Source organism: Oncorhynchus tshawytscha, linkage group LG19, assembly GCF_018296145.1.
Source record: "Oncorhynchus tshawytscha isolate Ot180627B linkage group LG19, Otsh_v2.0, whole genome shotgun sequence".
NCBI classification, from domain to species: domain Eukaryota; kingdom Metazoa; phylum Chordata; class Actinopteri; order Salmoniformes; family Salmonidae; genus Oncorhynchus; species Oncorhynchus tshawytscha.
In genome coordinates this window covers 5,729,957-5,752,550 of record NC_056447.1, presented here as the reverse complement: position 1 = coordinate 5,752,550, position 22,594 = coordinate 5,729,957, and the positions used below count along the sequence as shown (strand labels likewise).

At 40.8% G+C, this 22,594-nt stretch overlaps 1 protein-coding gene across 3 annotated transcripts in view; it reads left to right on the top strand.

The window, feature by feature from the left end:
• Window positions 1-22,594, top strand: part of LOC112219190 (microtubule-associated protein 1B) — a 72,380-nt gene that overhangs the window by 32,001 nt on the left and 17,785 nt on the right. For all 3 annotated transcript variants that reach the window (XM_042301303.1, XM_042301302.1, XM_042301301.1), the window contains exons 3-4: window positions 21,876-21,958; window positions 22,261-22,398. In XM_042301303.1, the coding sequence (XP_042157237.1) occupies window positions 21,876-21,958; window positions 22,261-22,398 (221 nt within the window). The remainder of the gene's footprint in view (window positions 1-21,875; window positions 21,959-22,260; window positions 22,399-22,594) is intronic.

The following is a 22,594-nucleotide window of genomic DNA, read 5'->3' as shown; positions in this document are numbered from 1 at the left end:
TTCTGCTGTTTAATACGATGTGATTGGTACATTTTTCTTTGAGATTCTGTAGCAATGTTGTTACCTATGGATACTAGTGTTGTGCTGGGTGAATTGGGACCCTCCCAGGCCTCCAGTGACTCAGCAATGGTCTGTGTGACTCAGACGCAGCGTGTGTGTGTGTGTGTGTGCATGAATCTGCTTGCGCCTGCCGACTGTACGATCAGTGATGATGAATGGAAATACTGATCAACAGAGGAATAGCAGGGATGAAAGAGGGATTCAAATGATGTTACGCGAATTGATAGGATACTGCATTCATTCTCCTTCTGTAATATAATGAAAGTTTATGTAAATTAATGAATTAGCCATTAGTATGACTGTAAAGTGGAGGGGCTACCATTGTGATTTGTATTTGTTTGCTTTTTTACAATAAAATAATCAGGCTCGCAGGCACACATTTTGGGGTAATGCTTTGAATCTCAACGAAGAACAACTTGAACATAATGTAGCTTTCTCACCCACCAGAGTCAAGTGAAAGTGCACCAGCTTGACAGTCAGCTAAATGCTTTTGTGGGCAAAAGTCAAAGCTAATGTGCATTAGATAAACCTGTTTGGGTGCTCTCTAGGAGCTAGCTATATCAGCCGTAGCCTATAGCATTTCATCAAGCTTTGTAGAGCTATTGGCTAGCTTAGCAAGGCTAGGTTTAGCCTGAGGCTACTGTGTTGAGTCACACTGTCGTTGCTACCCACTGTTCAACCCACACAGCCTACATACACTTTACTAGGATAAATGCTTTGTTTCCTGATAGGGTTATGGTAATTTGAGCAGATATGTAGACTGGACAATGGTCTGTAGGAAAAACAAGACACGTGTTCTGGTGTGGTTTGGGAAGGCTTTGGGCTCAATTCAATCTGTATCGCTGTAGTTAGGGCAGTTTAAATTTAAAGGTCATTTCCAGTTGAGACGTCATGTGCCAATTTTACCGTGAATGGCAATGTTCCTGCATCATTGCCTTTAAATTTCAATCGCGCTATAGCGCTGAACTTTTGCGATACAGATTGAATCAAGCCCTTTGGTTGTCAATTTCATGATGATTTCATATGTTGCCGTTTTACTTACGGTCCCATTCATTCAATTCGTATTACCAGGTTTATAGGAAATTTAGTGATTTAAATAACCATATCCATAAAAATCTATCTGGCCATTCCACATCCATAGACATAAGCTTAATAAACAGTAGTGGTATGCCAAAGCATTGTGGTTGAAACTGGCAGACAGGCACGATCAGGTGATCCAACTTCATCCAGCTTTAATTAACATTTCTAATTGAAGGACGTTGCGATTACCGTCGTCATTATGCGTGTATAATTTGCTACAACGACTTACTTAATAGTTTCAAATCGATGGAGTCTTAGCCCTAGTTCAAACACCACTACCTCACGTTCTATTTGGAAGAGCGGGGATTGAGTGCTGTCTGAAACATTGCAGTGTGCCTCTCCAGACTTTTGATGAGAGTTTGGGAGCCTCTGCCGCTCATTGTGCGTGGTGCGGGTGAACTAGCCTCTGTTTCATGCATCACGCCGGAACAGTTCTTCCACTGTTGGGAGAAATGGTCATACATATTAATATATGTTAATTGTTGGGAGAAATGGTAATACATATTAATATATGTTAATTGTTGGGAGAAATGGTAATACATATTAATATATGTTAATTGTTGGGAGAAATGGTGATACATATTAATATATGTTAATTGTTGGGAGAAATGGTAATACATATTAATATATGTTAATTGTTGGGAGAAATGGTAATACATATTAATATATGTTAATTGCATGCAAATAAAGGTTGGTTTGCTACCACTCCCACAAAGGAAGAACAATCCGCCTTAGATTTGCAGGTGGTCACGTTAGAACAGACCCAGGGTATGTTTGTGTCTGCAGAAATGCTAAGGCTTATGGTTAGTGTCATTTTTGGTGCACTTTAAAACCAGGAAATTATGGTAAAAACCTGACTTCTCAACACAGAGGTTGAAACATTAATGACCGATGGGCTTTACATCAACATACAAATTGTTTGGCAATCTCGGGAGAAAATAGAACATTATGTTGCACATTAGGCCTAATCTCGCTATTTATTTATTTATATCGCTACAAATTCTGGTTTCTGTAACACAAGAGGTCATTATTCCTGAATTTGACCCAAAACCAACGAGGAAGTGTTGAGAACAGTATCTTAATTTCTAGTCAGTTCGTCTCGCCATAAATTTGGCGTCTGGACTGTGCATTATTGACTCAACAGGGTGCTTACTTCCTAATCTGTCAGGATTTGGGATTGGGTTTGAAACAAAGAACCACTCTCACACCGGGATTAGGAGTGTTGGTTCATGACCTGGCTGACAGGTTGCACGTCTGGGGAAATATGTTCGAATTAATGTAATCACGGAGACCTTTTATTTAGATCAACTAATTTGTTGAAGCGAAGTGAAATCTATGAATAACAGCAGGATTCCATGAAGGAAGCCATGCAAACAAAGAAACAAACACACAGACAAAAAATAAATAATAATAACAACAATAATAACAGTAATAAGGCTCGGAATAGCTTGACTAAAATACAATCCACCATTCAAAGATGGTCCAATGTGTGTTGCCTTACATAAACCTGTGATTTAGTCTAGCTAGCTAGATTGCCTAGCTTGGTTTAACCAGACTGAGTACTGTGTCACCATTGTTTCACACAGCACTCGGTCTGATTTACCCTCCAAAACAGACACTGCCAAAACAATCGCTATGCGGATGTTGGCTAAAGCAGATTTGATTGAATCAAGCCCTAAGTCAACCATGCGGAAGTTGCTTAATTGCTTATTCCTGTTCATATACCCAAAGTCCGGTGAATGCATGACTCATGGTTTAGCACAGTTATTGATATGTGTGCTGGAACATATACAATTATGTTTATAATCTGAACAAACAGTGTCATTAATTATATATATATATATATATATATATATATATACACACACACACACACACACACACACACACACACACACACACACACACACACACACACACACACACACACACACACACACACACACACACAGAGTACCATTCAAAAGTCTGGACACACCTATTCATCAAAGGGTTTTCTTTATTTGTACTATTTTCTACATGGTAGAATAATAGTGAAGACATCAAAACGATTAAATAACACCTATGGAATCATTTAGTAACCAAAAAAAGTGCTAAACAAATCAAAATAGATTTTAGATATTAGATTCATCCAAGTAGCCTTGATGACAGCTTTGCATAATCTTGACATTCTCTCAACCAGCTTCATGAGGTAGTCACCTGGAATACATTTAAATTAACAAGTGTGCCTGGTTAAAATTTAATTTGTGGAATTTCTTTCCTTCTTAATGCGTTTGAGCCAATCAGTTGTGTTGTGACAAGGTAGGGTTTGTATACAGAAGACAGCCCTATTTGGTAAAAGACTAAGTCCATGTTATGTCAAGAACAACTCAAATGAGCAAAGAGAAAGGACAGATAGTTTTATCTTCATTATCAGAGAGACAGAGCGGGAGTACGAGCAGTCGAACGAGCAAACAGACAGCAGTCACAGCACAGACAGGCAATTATTGCTGAAAGCAGGAATATTGGGCTGATGTGATGTTTCCCTTGAACGGCGCAGTACAGCAGTAAACATTGATCCTCTACTGAAGGCTTCTATTCCCACTGGTCCCCAATGGTCGTCCTGCTCCATCTCCCATCCTGATCCCAAATCTGCTGACTAGGCCTGGAGTACCAGGCATCCAACTGGCCTGACACACCTTTAGGCACTGAGGTGCTTGGGCTCAAGCGAGCCGTGCAAGCAAAGATGGTCCTTTTGGGGAGATCAATTTCATGTAGCCTACATCCCTGCATTTTTTTTTTTTTGACGTAGAGTTCCATACTAAAATTCTCCCAGAGGAAACGAAAGGATTAGATTTGTCACCATGCTGGCTTGGTGTCATTCTCATGATATGGGTTGCAGCTATTCTTGATTTTTGTTGTTGTTGTTGTTGTGTGTATTGTGTGAGCTTTTGTCTTGAAGGGAAGACATATGCCTCAAGCCTCAACAAACATACTCGTACATTTCAACACTCCAAGTAAGGACACAATCCAAATCACAAATACAGTGAGGGACAAAACATGAGTGGGCCGGAAGGTTTTGAATGCATAACCTCCACAATGGAAATCCGTTGTCCAAAGATGTTACATAGCGCTTAACATTCACTTGAAGAGGAATATCTGTGGGATATTTTATGGGAATTTCTACCTCCTTGCTTGCTGGATTCCCAAAATAAGATTTGTGAGATGGAAAAGGACGGAGAATGTTCTTTCTCTCTCTGGGTTTTCTCACCTTAAGCTTAAATGGTATCATGGTATCACTTGTCATTGTGCTGAAGGTCACCTTGACAGGTATTTTTCATAATTTGTGTCTCCTGGTTGTTGTCTATTCAACCCTGTGACCCTGTCTTGGGTTTGTCATGGTGATGGATGACATGTCACTGTGCATCTGACTCATTTTTGACAGCCATTTTATAATCATTACATGAACACTGACACCTCTTGGACATAAGTATGGATAGGATATGCCCACCTTAGGATTGTGTGTGTGTGTTGGCTACCCTGAGAGCATTTGCCATGCAATATGCAGAAGAGATATTCCGATGTGTTACTGGCTGTGTGGGCTGTAGATGAGTTGTGGTTACACAAGCACAAAGTTGTGGTGCAATTAGTGTTCATTAGCAACTTCTAATCGTTTGAGTCTTGCGGCATCATACAATTCACTTCCCTAATTCTTAATGATTTTTGAGAAATGACTGTTCCGTCTCCCCTCACAGCCTCTTACCTAAGAGTCAAGCTCCTCCGTAGCCTACATGGAGCTAAATGGAATACTGTAAAAGGAAAACGAAGCAATGGTTTTGGATGCAATATAGTGAAACAAGAGTGAAAGATGGTTTGGTCAGGAGAGTTGGAGGTGAGATATTTATTGGCAGTGTAGGCCTCCCCGAGTGGCAGTGGATCCCCCGAATGGCTGTAGGCCCCCCTGAATGGCAGTGGTGATGTCATGGTTGGCACAGTGTGGGCATCCCGGGTCTCTAGGAGACGGTGACACAGCGTCAAACCCCTACTGTTGCCCTTTGCTGGATGTCTGGTTTTCTGGCTGTCTGGTTTTCTGGCTGTCTGGTTTTCTGGCTGTCTGGTTTTCTGGCTGTCTGGTTTTCTGGATGTCTGGTTTTCTGGCTGTCTGGTTTTCTGGATGTCTCCTCACTTTCTTTACTGCCTTTTTTCTCTCTCTCTCTGGCTTTATGTCCTCTGTTGTATTTTAATTGTCTATTATTATACCTTCACCGATGTGTCTTCTCTGTTCTCCTTGTCTCTTCATCTCCTGATACTCAATCCGGGCCGGCTCCAGGCAGAAGCGACATAAGGGGTCGCCTAGGGCCCCAGGCGGCTAGGAACTCAGTCTAGGTCTCAACTTACTGTTGAGAGTTAGAATAGTGGAATACACAAGGTGCAAGTTCAAAATTTGGTTGTGAATTAGCCATTTTTATATTGTTATGTCAGTCACTGACAGTCATTCAATTAGCCATGTCAGCTAACCATTCTTATATTGTTAAATTAGTCTAGCCAGCTAACTAAACTTGTAGTAACATTGGCACGCCGGTCACCTCTAGCTGGCCCCCATACATTTTTTGTCACTCTCACTCAGATATCATTAATAACATGGCATAAGTCATTTCAAATGGGGTAGAATTGCAGGAAATTAGCTGTCAAACCACAAACAAAAAACATTCTGCCCCATGTCAACATTTTTAGAAGTGCATGTACTTTTTAAAATAAAATTGCCACATTTTCTCTCCGCCCCATGGCAAAATGTGTAGAACTGCAGAAAACTTGCTTTAAAACTGCAAAGAATTATAATAATTCTAATAATAATAGGAACTCAGTTGGGGTCTCAAATTACTGGTATGAGTTGGAATAGTAGAACACACAAGGGTGCAAGTTTGACATTTTTTGGTTGTGTATCAGCAGTTTTTCTCTTACGTCAGTCACTGACAGTCACTCAATTAGCCAATTTTTAGATTGGTAAGTCAGTCTAGCCAGCTATCTACAGTGCCCTTCAGAAAGCTTTCATACCCCTTGACTTATTCCACATTTTGTTGTGTTACAACCTAAATTCAAAATGGATTAAATATATATTTTTCAGACCCATCAGCACACAACACCACATAATGACAAAGTGAAAACATGTTTTTAGAAATGTTAGCAAATTTATTGAAAATTAAATACAGATATCTCATTTACATAAGTATTCACACTCAATACATGCTAGAATCAATGCACACCTGGATTGTACAATATTTGCACATTCTTAAAAAAATTCTTCAAGCTCTGTCAAGTTGGTTGTTTATCATTGCTAGACAGCCATTTTCAAGTCATGCATAGATTTTCAAGCAGATTTAAGTCAAAACTATAACTAGGCCACTCAGTAACATCCAATGTCGTCTTGCTAAGCAACTCCAGTCCTTGTGTTTTAGGTTATTGTCCTGCTGAAAGGTGAATTTGTATCCCAGTGTCTGTTGGAAAGCAGACTGAACCAGGTTTTCCTCTAGGATTTTGCCTGTGCTTAGCGCAATTCCATTTATTTTTATTCCCCCATAAAACTCATTAGTCCATACCAATGACAAGCATACCCATAACATGGGAAATATGAAGAGTCTTAAACAGGATGCATGTTTTGGAATATGTTTATTCTGTACAGGCTTCCTTCTAATTGTGGAGTAATTACAATGTTGTTGATCCATCCTCAATTTTCTCCTATCACTGCCATTAAACTCTGTAACTGTTTTAAAGTCACCATTGACCTCATGGTGAAATCCCTGAGCGGTTTCCTTCCTCTCCAGCAACTGAGTTAGGAAGATCGCCTGTATCGTTGTAGTGACTGGGTGTATTGATACACCATCCAAAGTGTAATTAATTACTTCGCCATGCTCAATCTCTGCTTTTTGTTTTGCCATCTACCAATAGGTGCCCTTCTTTGCGAGGCATTGGGAAATCTCCCTGGTCTTTGTGGTTGAATCTGTGTTTGAAATTCACTGTTCGACTGAGGGGCCTTACAGAAAATTGTATGTGTGGGGTACATAGACGAGGTAGTCACTGAAAAATCCTGTTAAACACTATTATTGCATACAAAGTGAGTGAACTTATTTTTTGACTTAAAAATAACATTTTTCCATAACAAATTGGTTGAATACTTATTGACTCAAGACATTTCAGCTTCACATTTTTTATTACATTTGTAATAATTACACTTTGACATTATGGGGTATTTTGTGGTAAGTGACACAAAATCTCAAATTAATCCATTTTAAATTCAGGCTGTAACACAACAAAATGTGAAAAAAGTCAAGGGGTGTGAATACTTTCTGAAGGCACTGTAAATTTGTAGTAATTATGGCTGAATACTGACCAGGCATGCAGGGCAGGTGCCCAGGGGGCCCCCATTGATTTTGTTAGTCACTCTCACTCAGATATTATTAACATGGCCTAAGTCATGGCAAAATTTGTAGAATTGCAACATTTCTCTCTTTATTTTTTTTCTCTGCATTGTTGCGAAGGACCCGTAAAAGAAAGCATTTCACGTAACACCACACCTGTTGTTTATGAAGCATGTGACAAATAACATTTTATTTGATTCCACCTCATGGCAAAATTGATAGAATTGAAATTAACTGTATAACAGATGTTTTTCGTATGGGGGGGGGGCAACCAAATCTCACTTGGGGCCCCCAAAAGGCTAGAGCCGGCCCTGTACTTAATGAGGGTGAATATACTTAGTTTCATCCTTTCCTTTGTTGTATATTATAGCACATCCTTCCTCACTGGTCAGAGATGATTGGCCATAGATCTCAGAGCACTATGATGCCAGCCCAGGCTATATCCCACCGTTTGCCTCCTGGAGTTTATTCTGTCTGGTCCCTGCAGATAGGGTAAGAAGCCTTAGAAAGGGGAGCCTTCTTAGAGTAGTATATAGACTAAAGGTCGACCGATTAATCGGCATGGCTGATTTCAAAGTTCTCATAATAATCAGTAATCTGCATAACAGTCAGTAATCTGCCTTTTGTGGACGCTGATTATGGCCGATTACATTGCAATCCACGAGGAGACTGCATGGTAGGCTGACCACCGGTTACGCGAGTGCAGCATCAAAAGGACCTTGTGGCTGCAAGGAGCCAAGGTAAGTTGGTAGCTAATATTAAACTTATCTTATCAAAAACAATCCATCTTCACATAATCACTAGTTAACTACACATGGTTGATGATATTAGTTTAAATAAATGCAATAAATGCATGCAATATTAACTAGGGAAATTGTGTCACTTCTCTTCTGTGCAAGCAGAGACAGGGTATATGCAGCAGTTTTGGACGTCTGGCTTGTTGTGAACTGTGTGAAGACCATTTCTTCCTAACAAGACTGTAATTAATTTGCCAGAATTTTACATAATTATGACATAACATTGAAGGTTGTGCAATGTAACAGCAATATTTAGACTTAGGGATGCCACCCGTTAGATAAAATACGGTTCCGTATTTCACTGAAAGAATAAACGTTTTGTTTTTGAAATGATAGTTTACGGATTCGACCATATTATTAATGACCAAAGGCTCGTATTTCTGCGTGTTTATTATAATTAAGGCTATGGTTTGATATTTGATAGAGCAGTCTGACTGAGCAGTGATAGGCAGCAGCAGGCTCATAAGCATTCATTCAAACAGCACTTTACTGTGTTTGCCAGCAGCTCTTAGCAATGCTTGAAGCACAGCACTGTTTATGTCTTCAAGCCTATCAACTCCAGAGATTAGGCTGGCATTACTATAGTGCCTATAAGAACATCCAATAGTCAAAGGTCTATGAAATACAAATGGTATAAAGGGAAATAGTCGACACGTCATAATTCCTATAATAACTACAACATAAAACTTCTTACCTGGGAATATTGAAGACTCATGTTTAAAGGAACCACCAGCTTTCATATGTTCTCATGTTCTAAGCAAGGAATTTCAACTTTAGCTTTTTCACATGGCACATATTGCACTTTTACTTTCTTCTCCAACACTGTGTTTTTGCATTATTTAAACCAAATTGAACATGTTTCATTATTTATTTGAGACTAAATTGATTTTTATTTGTATTATATTAAGTTAAAATAAGTGTTCATTGTTCATTCAGTATTGTAATATATATATAAAATTCAGCCGATTTTAAATCAGTATACATTTTTTGGGGTCCTCCAATAATCGTTATCAGTATTGGCATTGAAAAATCATAATCGGTTGACCTCTAATACAGACCCACACAGAGACTCAGACAGATAGTCCTGCCTCATTTCCCCAGGTGATGATCTGGGTGGTATTCATTAGGCATGAAAATGGTCTGAAATGGAGTGAAGTGGGAAGGTAGTATCTGAATTTGTCCAATTAGAAATGCTAATTTGTGTTGTCCATTGTTGTGCCCTCATGAACACACCCCTGGACTCAGTGATTTGGCCACAACCATTCCGAGGTCGAGGTCTGAGATTGGTACTCGGAGGCCCAGCTGCGATTAACGTGGAGAGGCTTTATCTGGCTTAGCAGCACAATCATCCAGCGCAACCAAATCACAGGACTAGGATTACAGCGAGGAACTGGGATATACACCTACTGTTCAGGTTCAAGGTGGCGAGCCAACTGACATCCAGGAAATGGTTGGGTGGTGTTGGCATGGGGTTTGTTTAGTTGTTTAGGGTGACACGTTACAGAACATTCAGAGTTGTATTGTATGTTACCAACATGTTTTTAAGACATGTTTCCCAACTGTCTGCTCTTACATTTCTAACTACAATGGACTATATATTTTGCACCCTGCTGAATAAGCCTGCAGGGTAAAGGGGCTCTAAAGAATCAGGGATAGAAAAGGCTGAATTTGAGGGAGCCATTTTGTTATGCCAAGTCTGCAGTAATGATATGATACTGCAATGATTCAAAATCTGATACTGAAACCTACATGAAAGTGCAACCATTTTATATAAATATCAAATAATTTCTCAGTAACAATGAAGTGCCTTAAAGGTGCAATATGCAGAAATCACTCCGCCATTTCCTAATAGTTTTCCTAATTTCAGTTTTTGTGACAAAACAAGTAATGTGTAGAGAATCGTTGGACCATCTAAACCACTGTGAAATATATTTTCAATAACCAAAAATGTTGTATTTTCAGCTGCTTGAAGCTGGTGTACAACACTGAAAGGAAAAGACACAACAAGTTACATATTGCAGCTTTAATGTAATAGTTTTCCATTAAAATGGCAAAAAAGGGCAGCCGGCCGCGACTGGGAGGTCCGTGGGGCGACACATAATTGGCCTAGCGTCATCCGGGTTAGGGAGGGTTTCGCCGGTAAGAATATCCTTGTCTCATCGCGCACCAGCGACTCCTGTGGCGGGCCGGGCGCAGTGCACGCTAACCAAGGTCGCCAGGTGCACGGTGTTTCCTCCGACACATTGGTGCGGCTGTCTTCCGGGTTGGATGCGCGCTGTGTTAAGAAGCAGTGCTCCTTGGTTGGGTTGTGTTTCGGAGGACGCATGACTTTCAACCTTCGTCTCTCCCAAGCCCGTACGGGAGTTGTAGCAATGAGACAAGATAGTAACTACTAATAATTGGATACCACGAAATTGGGGAGAAAGAGGGGGTAAAATTCCCCACAAAAAAATGGCAAAAAAGAAGAAAACATGGCTTTTTAGAAAAAAACTATTTCTCAAGCAAGAATTTTGCTGTGCAGGTGTGGTCTGAGTGGTGGGGGGAAGCGCACCTGGAAACAGAAAACTAGCTGTTATCGGCAGAGAGGTTTGAAACGCTCTTTGTTATCGGTCTATTAACTTATTTACCGCCTGGTGATGTTACCAGGCAAGCTGAAACTCCACCCATGCAAAATATGCTAATTCGAGGATCCTTTGTAGATTGTATTTTCAACCAGCAACTATCATGAAATAACACTGATATATATATATTTTTTAAACTTTTACAGTTTGTTTCATTAGCTGTTGTACATTATGATGCAAACACAGGAATTTTGACTGCATTGGGCCTTTAAAATGTCATACTTGGTGGTCTGTCTTTTATGGAGACTATAGCCTGGTCTGTCATTTTCCATTTCAATGTGCTCCTCTTTATCTATAAGTTATACTAAGCTCTACCCTCAGAATGGGATGAAGTCACATTAGCTAAATGAGATTAGCGGCGCTAACCCTGTTTTCATGTGCCTCTCCACGCTACCATTGTTTACTGCGATGGGTGTCTTTCGATAAGATGGCCCATCAGGTTCAAATTGCCTTCTTATGCTTCCCTGTTGGGTGTCAGTGTTGCGTAAAAGCTCACCTTCGTCACCTTGTCTCAGTTACTTAGGAGTGACTGCTGGAGTAAACAGAAATTACATCATCAGGTGTAGCCCTTAGAGCTATATCTATAGCTTAGCACAATGGGGTTCCATGATGGTCAGCTGCTTGCTTTGTGTACTTTGAAGATGTCTTTGGGTAAGTCAACCATCTCTCATCCATACCCTTCACACACTACTGAGCCAAACCAAGCCCAACTGTACTGAGCACGGTAGTGTGAAAAGGGTGCCCGAGAGTGCATGAACCTGCATATAAATGAAGTCTTAGTTGTCTCTTTAGCATCACATCTCTATCAGATACCAGATTTATGGTTTGTATATTTTGTGTATTGGATAGAGGAGCTGTCCAGGGTGCTGAAGTCATGCTCCGCCCAAACATAGGCTACTGTATCTGTAACTTACTGTAAGTTGCTCTGGATAAGAACAGCTGCTAAATGACAAAAATGTCAAATGTATACATTTAAAATGTAATGACATTTTAAATATTGATGTCGCAGATGTATCATTTCTACATTTCTTTATTAAAAATGTAGTTATTTGTTACATTTGTGTAAAACCTAGCAGTACTACTTATTTCTCTGAGTGAGGTGGATATATAGCATTTTGCAACAAAAGAAACATGATTAAAGTGATAGATTTTAAACAAACACATGTCATTGAACAACCCCATGCCATGATTAGGTAGTGAAAAAACACAGCAATCTCTTTCATAATTACTTTAAAAAATAAAAGCTAATTTACCAACATTTCTGAAAATGGATATATAGCGTTTTGGAATGAAACTCTTGAATTGAAGATGTGATCGTTTTAAATTCCTTCAACCTCCTCACAGTCCCTGATTGCTAAATGTGGAGCAGGCTATTTGGAGCAATGCAGTGACTGGGCCGTGGTCGATCATCAGATCAGTGCTCTGTTTTAGCTGTTTTTTTAACAGAGCGCTCCCATTTCCAGAGTTCAGATGCGGGTATTTATATCAAGCAGGTCAGCTCAGGTAAAGGAGTACTGAGGAGAGTAACAGTGAGTTCTGTCTGAAAACGACCTTCTCTCCTTTGGGTCCCGGACTACTGTATGGAACCTGTGGCGTTCGGTGCCGTTTAAGATGAGGGATGACGCAAAAAATGTTTATGAGCATGGCCTTATTTCTATTACATCTAGCTCATCTAGGGTGTAGTCATTAGTCCAACAGTTGCAAATGAGAGTTTCTATTGTACAAATTCAGGTAAGTTTATCCCAGTTTCGTTCTGTTTGCTTCAGTTTAAGAAACTATTTTTTTTCAATAGAATCGGCGGAATGAATACACCACTGATCAACAAACACAGTTAGTACAATGTACAGTCAGTAAGCAGTTTAACATTTACACCAGTGGGCCCCGGTGGCAATACATTTGTAAAACCAAAGCCTACCTTGACTTGGATGAGTTCCAGTGTTGGATAGTCATAGCCAGCTAGCTAACACAGCATCCCTCTGTTTGACTAGGTTAAACTAGCTAGCTACATTTGCTAAGTAGGGTAGTGATCTCTCTCCCTTCATTTTTGAAGAAAATTATTGGTTCAAAACGGTCTTTCTCTCTCTCTGAGTCAACTACTCACCACATGTTATGCAGTACAGTGCTAGCTAGCTATGCTTTCAGTACCAGATTGACACTCTGATTGTTTGGGCAACATGTCAGTTCATGCTGCAAGAGCTCTGATAGTTTGGAGAATGTCCTCCAGAAGTTGTCATAATTACTGTGTAAGTCTATGGAATGGGGGTGAGAAGCATGAGCCTCCTAGGTTTTGTATTGAAGTCAGTATACCCAGGGGAGGATGGAAGCTAGCTGTCCTCTGGCTACACCATGGAGCTAGCCTCAACAGCACTTTGTAGGGTATCTAAAAAGGATAACAACTTTTTAAAAGTTTCACTTTTTATTTTTGGGAAATTCACTGAGGAGGAATGTCCTCCCCTTCCTCCTCTGTGGAGCCTCCACTGATGGAGAGCCAAGTCAAGTGAGTCTGGAGCTAAGAGTTTAGTTCCTTCTGAGGTTTCACTGGCTTCCCACATTAATTATGTGTGGATGTGGGTGTCTGTGAGTGGTTTGGGTTTTATCATGTGTATCATGGGTATCTTCAAGTAGTCAGGACCACAATTGTACAGAGAAGTGAGGACACAAGCTAATGATATGGTAATTAACTCCTCTGTGAGCCTCTTTGACATTGCTAAAACAGGCCTATTGCTGAATGCGTTAGGGAGGCTGCTTCAGAAGTTCACAGCTGCTGACGACTTTTTGTACATGTCAGAAAATGACACAGAAGTGGTGAAATAAGAGCAGTCTGGGGATATTGCGCAGGAAACTCAACAATAAAATGCATTGGTTAAGATTTAGCCTGCATCTAGCTTATCTAGGGTGTAATCATTAGTCCAACAGTTGCAAACAAGAGTTTCTATTGGACAAATTCAGGTATGTTTATCCCCATTTCATTCCGCTTGCTTCTGTTTAAGAAACGTTTTTGAACAGAATCGGCGGAATGAATACACCACTGATCAAACACAGTTAGTACAGTGTACAGTCAGTAAGCAGTTTAGCAGTTACATCAGGTGGCAATAGATTTGTAAAACCAAAGCCTACCTTGACTTGGAAGAGTTCCAGTGTTGGATAACTAGCTAACATAGCATCCCTCTGTTAGAGCCGGGTGTTTGAATAAGCTAAACTAGCTAGCTACATTTATAAGTGAAAATGAAAGTGAAAAATCAGAAATATAGCTCAAATATAGGAAAGGTGGATTTTCGACATGCCTTTAGTGTATGGAACGCCGTTTGGGTCTTTGTATGTAAAAAAAGAAGAAGATACACGTCAAATAACACTATTTGACGTGTTAAATAAGCTTTTCATTTGACACGTCAAATAACACAGTTCTATTATAGAATGTTGTGTATTCTGAATTTGCACGTGCAAGTCAAGCGCCACCACTACTATCGGTAGCACTGTCAAAGCTGTACAAAAAAAAGTCTGTAAACAACTAATCACCGGCCACGAACGATGTGTTTACAATACCGCGTTGATAATAAGGCATTATTTGTTCGACCGCAACTTCTGGGGTAGCTAGCTTTAGCTTGGTACCTAGCTAGCACCAATACAACCAGCCTGAAAACAATGGCTAGTAGAAACTGCAGTCATTTTCATTATTCTTAGCAATGATATAGGAATCCTTGTGAGTAAGTATTAGCTAGGTAGCCACTTGTTGTTTGCCTATTGAAAATGAACTAGCTAGCCAGCTACTTAACTCTGTTGCCCAAAGCTAACGTTATAATAAGCAGCCAGCTTGCTTCATCTAGTGAGGCTCGACCGGACCGGGTTATGTGTTGTGAAGCTAGCCACAATAAGGATTAATGGAATTTACGGTTTTCCTTCAAAATAAAAGTACCTATTTGAAAGTGATGCAGAAGGTTACAATTGGTGCAATCATGCCATATTTAGACAAGATAGTGTTTAACAAGGTTGGAATGTGAAGCAATGAAATCGGGTATCAGTCTACTCGGCAACACCCACAGAACACAACTGTGAAGAGTTTACGCAAATATTAGCGTTGTACCTCTTATCGTGGGACTGTGACTGTGGAAATCACCTCCCCAGTCAGCATATTGTGTGTATTGACATTCATATTGCAGCTTTACCTAAGGATTGGGGATCAATGAAATGGGGTATCAGTCTAATCAATACCCAATATGTTTTTTTCCTAACATCCTCCTCAGAGAAATCAGACTCCAAAACATCCACGCAGTATTGTTTTTCACTGAGTAGACTGATACCCCATTGATCCACAATCCAGTAAAGTACAGTAAAATAAGTATGCCTCCAATGCAATTCTAAAGTATAATAATACAATCAGTGTGATTTCAACAGATTCCAACCTCGTTTCGAACATTCCAACCTCGTTTAGCATGATCGATTCAATTATGGCATAATTCTACTATTTTTATTAATTTGCATCACTGTCAATTACATACTTTTATTTTGAAGGCTAACCGCAAAGTCCACCATTGTGGCTAATCCTTATTGTGGCTAGCTTTAAATAGATGGATCCGACCACCATTAATTTAAAAAAAGCAGTCTTATAAATTAGGGTTATTTTAGATGACACCTAGCTTTATAGTTAGCTAGCTAACTATAGCAACTGAGACAGATGTCGTTTTCTATGTTTCTGGGGAAGAACAGTGTTTGCATCCATGAGCTAGCTAACTTTTTTTTTAATGACCAGCACTGTAGGTGTGCGAGACAACTTTACCAGTGACGTGCAGTCATATTCAGGTCCTGATTGGTCAACAAGCTTATTTGACACGTCAAATAGTGTTACTTGACACGTCAAATAGTGTTACTTGACACGTCAAATAGTGTTACTTGACACGTCAAATAGTGTTACTTGACACGTCAAATAGTGTTACTTGGCACGTCAAATAGTGTTGTTTTTTTTGACACGCAAAGACCCAAACGGCGTTCCATATTGGTGGGATGTCAGTTTCCATGAAGTTGGATGCTTTCATGTTTCTGGGATACTGGTTAAAGGAAAAGCCAGAGGGATGAATAGAGGAGGGGAACTTGGCAGAACATCCTGCTATTCCAAAGGACTGTAGAAACAAAACAGCAAAGCAGAGAAACAGAGCTGTCTGACGTGGAGGCTACTACAGATGCAGTCCTGAGGATCGAGACGTGTGTGTTTATATTATTCATCATAGTGGCTGGAGGTTGATGGGCATGCTTTAGGCCTACATCATTAACGGACTCATCTTTGCCTAGACTCTCCATGGCTTTTGGAGTTCATGAGTAATGTATAATCATATCAGATTTTCTACACATTTGATTATTCTGTTATCTGAACATATTTACTTACTGGTACCAATGACATAGGCCACTTACTGTAAATTCTACTGTGTACCGTTCTTCGTTAGTAGCAGTGCTGCTACTTACAGTGGTTTCCTACTCTAATGTTAAATACTGAAGTAAACCTTCCTGTTTAACTTCCTGCTGTTTTCTCAACCTACTTTTTTCTGAATAAAGAAACAGAGAGTTATAACCAACATGGTCATCACCGAGATGATGTCTTGCTGAGAAGTGAAGGCAATGGTAGCCTCTTAAGTCTCTATCCCGTAGGCGTATTAATCACCTGTCTACTTAGTGGACTGACCAGCCCCTGCTTGACATAGACTCTCTGTTGTTCAAGTATCACAATGAACCAGTCTGCAATGTCAGAGAGGGGTCGTCCTGCCGGGACTAGCAGCTAACGCAGTCTCCTTTCTGCTGTTTCACCTGAGAAAGCATATCAGGAGGGTAAAGGGACACGCTGTCTCTCTGGGAATAGACTATAATCCTACTTGTCCTTATTCTGCCTGCGTCTGATATCATATGCCTTTGTTCTCGTATTCTATTACGCCCATGTTTTGTATATTCCCCCATGTCCCCATATTCTGTACTCTTACAACGTAAGATATCCAAACTAACTAATGTAGTCAATGGCTTAGTCACGATGCAGTGAGTCTCCTTCCCCACAGTCTGTGGGCAGCTAGGCTGAAGTGGGCGAACTCTCGTCAACGGTTCTTCCAGTATGCTCTAGTGAACAGGGTTCTCTTTTGGTACCTCACTGCTCCAACTATAGTAGGCCTACGCGGTAAAACGTCACTGTCCCTCTCATAGTTTGCCTAGACTGGTCCCAGATCTGTTTATGTTGTCTAACCAGCTTCTATGGTAATTGGCAAGACGGAACAAACATATCTGGGACCATACTAACAGTTTGCTTTTTCCTGCTGCTAATAGCAGCATTTGACCAGTTCTGTAGCAGGTCCAATCACCTTTCCTCTCTCAAGCCCCAGGTCCAATCACCTTTCCTCTCTCAAGCCCCAGGTCCAATCACCTTTCATCTCTCACAGACTAATGCTGCAATGCGTCTCACTGTAAAACACAGAGGCCGGGTCAGGGTAATGATGAGCGATTCGGTCCATTTTCATAGCAACGGTGAGCTATATCCTCTGGGTGATGTGCCTTTCTTCCCAAATTGTTACGACAACATCTAAACATGTTAGTTTACATTTTACACCCATGCTGGTCGGTTTCCAATTTCTATGTAATGATATAGCCGGCATCCTCATTTAAGAGTAATAAAGCATACTTTATCATTGGCAAAGAAAGCTCATTAGCACCACAACCATTTGGATGAGGTTTCACTTTTTTGCATCATATCAGCCAATTATTCTGTTCCTCTTACTGAGTCAACTGACTGACTCCAACCAATCACAGAGAGTTTGAGCTGTCACTCCAAGTAGCTGTTCAAATGCAATTTTTGTGAGTCAAAAGTGTACACTGTCTGTCATGTCAGGCCAAGTTGTCATTCTCATCACCTAGGCCTGTACCTTCTATCCCCTAATTGACTATTTTTACTGTTCTCCTCTTTCTCAGTCCACAATCCAGTAATCACTACCTTGCATGTGGCAAGCAAAAATACAAATAAAATAGTGCTGAGCGATTAACTGAAATGTTGATTTCGTTTTGTCGTTCTGTTTTTTTTCTTCTGTGAGCTCAATTCGCACATTGCACAGTTTCTCGAGAGATAAATCAGATCCAGCCTGAACTGTGCGATGTAGTAGGGAGGCCAATATTATACATAGTTTAGCGCATAAAACGTAATTCACTACAATGACCATAATCCATTGTGCATCTACTTGTCTAGTCTGTGTTTCTTTTATGCCTGCTACGGAAGAGGCAGAAGAATCATCAAATCAAATTTTATTTGTCACATACACATGGTTAGCAGATGTTAATGCGAGTGTAGCTTGTGCTTCTAGTTCCGACAATGCAGTAATAACCAACGAGTAATCTAGTTAACAATTCCAAAACTACTACCTTATACACACAAGTGTAAAGGGATATAGAATATGTACATAAAGATACATGAATGAGTGATGGTACAGAGCAGCATAGGCAAGATGCAGTAGATGATATCGAGTACAGTATATACATATGAGATGAGTATGTAAACAAAGTGGCATAGTTTAAAGTGGTACATGTATTACATAAAGATGCAGTAGATGATAGAGTACATTATATACGTATACATATGAGATATGTAATGTAGGGCATGTAAACATTATATTAAGTAGCATTGTTTAAAGTGGCTAGTGATATATTTTCCATCAATTCCCATCAATTCCCATTATTAAAGTGGCTAGAGTTGAGTCAGTGTGTTGGCAGTAGCCACTCAATGTTAATGGTGGCTGTTTAACAGTCTGATGGCCTTGAGATAGAAGCTGTTTTTCAGTCTCTCGGTCCCAGCTTTGATGCACCTGTACTGACCTCGCCTTCTGGATGATAGCGGGGTGAACAGGCAGTGGCTCGGGTGGTTGTTGTCCTTGATGATCTTTATGGCCTTCCTGTGACATCGGGTGGTGTAGGTGTCCTGGAGGGCAGGTAGTTTGCCCCCGGTGATGCGTTGTGCAGACCTCACTACCCTCTGGAGAGCCTTACGGTTGTGGGCGGAGCAGTTGCCATACCAGGCGGTGATACAGCCCGACAGGATGCTCTCGATTGTGCATCTGTAGAAGTTTGTGAGTGCTTTTGGTGACAAGCCGAATTTCTTCAGCCTCCCGAGGTTGAAGAGGCGCTGCTGCGCCTTCTTCACGATGCTGTCTGTGTGGGTGGACCAATTCAGTTTGTCTGTGATGTGTACGCCGAGGAACTTAAAACTTGCTACCCTCTCCACTTCTGTTCCATCAATGTGGATAGGGGAGTGTTCCCTCTGCTGTTTCCTGAAGTCCACAATCATCTCCTTAGTTTTGTTGACGTTGAGTGTGAGGTTATTTTCCTGACACCACACTCCGAGGGCCCTCACCTCCTCCCTGTAGGCCGTCTCGTCGTTGTTGGTAATCAAGCCTACCACTGTTGTGTCGTCCGTAAACTTGATGATTGAGTTGGAGGCGTGCGTGGCCACGCAGTCGTGGGTGAACAGGGAGCACAGGAGAGGGCTCAGAACGCACCCTTGTGGGGCCCCAGTGTTGAGGATCAGCGGGGTGGAGATGTTCTTACCTACCCTCACCACGTGGGGGCGGCCCGTCAGGAAGTCCAGTACCCAGTTGCACAGGGCGGGGTCGAGACCCAGGGTCTCGAGCTTGATGACGAGTTTGGAGGGTACTATGGTGTTAAATGCTGAGCTGTAGTCGATGAACAGCATTCTCACATAGGTATTCCTCTTGTCCAGATGGGTTAGGGCAGTGTGCAGTGTGGTTGAGATTGCATCGTCTGTGGACCTATTTGGGCGGTAAGCAAATTGGAGTGGGTCTAGGGTGTCAGGTAGGGTGGAGGTGATATGGTCCTTGACTAGTCTCTCAAAGCACTTCATAATGACGGAAGTGAGTGCTACGGGGCGGTAGTCGTTTAGCTCAGTTACCTTAGCTTTCTTGGGAACAGGAACAATGGTGGCCCTCTTGAAGCATGTGGGAACAGCAGACTGGGATAGGGATCGATTGAATATGTCCGTAAACACACCAGCCAGCTGGTCTGCGCATGCTCTGAGGGCACGGCTGGGGATGCCGTCTGGGCCTGCAGCCTTGCGAGGGTTAACACGTTTAAATGTTTTACTCACCTCGGCTGCAGTGAAGGAGAGTCCGCATGTTTTGGTTGCGGGCCGTGTCAGTGGCACAGAATGCACAATCGTGAGGGGATATAGAGAGCAGCTCTTGCTTCGCGAGGTACAGTATCTCTACCTGAAAATACATGACCTAAGTGATTGATAGTTGGTATTCAGCAATAATAAAAGTAGGCATTTACTTTGAGCTACAAGTACTACAAAATAGTGATTTTTGTCAGACAGGATAGGCAGCCCCTCTATAGAGATGAGATGATGACTTCTCTGTAGAGCTCTTTCCCAGCAAAGAGTTGACAGTGCATATTCAGTACCAAAATGGCGGAGGACGGCAAACGGGATGTATCGAAGATAGCAAGTGGAACACAGAGTCAAGTTCCCTCTCTTATTAGCCGGCTCTATTATTAGTCTGCATTGGTGCTTCAACAAACGGGAATGAAATGCTTATCGTCACACCTCTGAACTGAATGGGTAGAAATGCTGACACATAATTCAATCAGATCCGCACAGGAGTGGGTCCTTCCATGAAAAGAGGTCCTTTTGCATCCCTTTTGATATTTTAATTATAAATTGTGCAACAATATTGAATTTTAAAAGCCTGGTATATCAAATGTAAAGAAAAAAAATCTAACAACTTCATGTTCATCTTCTCCTGCACCACCCCGACATCAACATATGTGAGAATGTTGCGTTTCTATGGTTTGTAATAAGAAAAGATAGAGGAAGATAAGTGTTTCCAATGACATCATCAACAAATTAGTAGACAATTCATTTTTATTCTACAAAACATAGAAAAGTGACATTTTTGGCTGATTTAAGATGAAATCGTCCACTCTGTTATGGTCAACCCTGTTACTTTATCTGGCACTAAACAGGCACTTGCTATAGTATTATTTGTATTTAACCTCTTGAGATGGGGAAAATGTGTTTATGAAGTTGGACATGTGCTCTTTATGACAGAATGTTAAAATTAGGTGAAATCTAATGGGTTTTTTTTGACCAAATTATACTTCTCAAAAGGCGCCGAATTGGTGGAACGACCTGGATATTCAGCGTTATATTCACTAATTAATCATTTATGATTTATTATGTTTGCTCTCTCTTTACGTCAGTGATTTCATACCAATTATGCCAGCTCACTGCATTGTTTTCAGTGTCTGTGATATTGACCAATAACCTGAAAATCATATGCTTGAAGTCCTTGTGATGATGATTGCCGAACATTTGGATATATTGGCCCAATATTTATATGTTACAAAGCCAATTTTTCAAAGCCAAATAATTCTAGCTTAGGTATTATCCAATTCTCAATTCTCTTGCATGAAAATGTCAGTAGCTGTTCTCCACTTCCAACTGCGCACAGACGTCAATTCAACATCTATTCCACGTTGGTTCAACCAGTGTGTGCCCAGTGGGTTTGTTCTGTTCTAAAAAGCTGTACCTGTTAGCTCTGATTTCAAGCCGCAACCAGTAGTAGACATTGGTGACCTACTTCCTGTTCCAACTTTTGTTCTTGCCTTGTGTCTGCCCCACATAACAGGCACCACGCAGTACAGAGTACTAAATCTCCCCGACTGAAAAAGGTTTTCACAGATAAACTCTGGATGCTCTCCAGCAGGATGTCTTTGGGGCAGACTGCTCAGACTCTGGCAAGATTCTCAGTAGCCTTTTAAGCTGTTGACCTGTGCCAATGTTGGTTATGTCTACAAGGGTTTGAAAGGAACACTTCAAAGCAAGTGCATGAAAGATGTTGACAAAACACGTCTGGCCTCTCTCTCATGTTGTTCGATTTTTCTGGCCCCTGTAGGGCAAAGGACTCTCCACCACAAGAGTGATGTCCTAGAGACAGTCGTGTTGGTCAACCCATCAGAGGATACAGTTGCTTCAGAGGTGTGTTTCAAGATTTCAAATATTTATATATTTTTTTCTGGTTTGTTACTATATTTAAACCACCTTTCAATCATTGTATACATCTGTTTACATTTTGTCATTATGATTTAAAACCTAATGCATCTCATTTTTTCCCTATAAGAAAACAAACTTTTCTCTCACCGTGCTTTAAATGGAATACCATAATGGCATAACAAAATGTAAATACATTTGATTCATTTCATAGTGTAGCCCATATAAAGAGACACGCTCTTTGTTCTGTGCTGTTTCCTATAACTGCTCGGTTTTGCTCTCTGCCCCAGATCCAGTCTCTAGTCACAGACTCAGCAGGACACAAACTCCTGGTTCTGAGTGGGCAGAACTCAGACCACGGTGACCTGCTTCTCCAAAGTGGGGTTTTCACCTATAAGAGCTTCTCACAAGTCTTTGCTGATCCTGGGGTAAGATATGACTGTTCAGAACAGTCAAATCCTATTCAAAACAGCCTGTTCTGACACTTTACTGTCGTCTCTAGCACTGGCTCATGAGCTCATGTTTTTCTAATGAAGATTAGATTACCAATGAAACTACAAATGTTTTATATACCCCCCCATGAACTGGAATTGTGGATAAACATGAAAACAACAATGTCACACA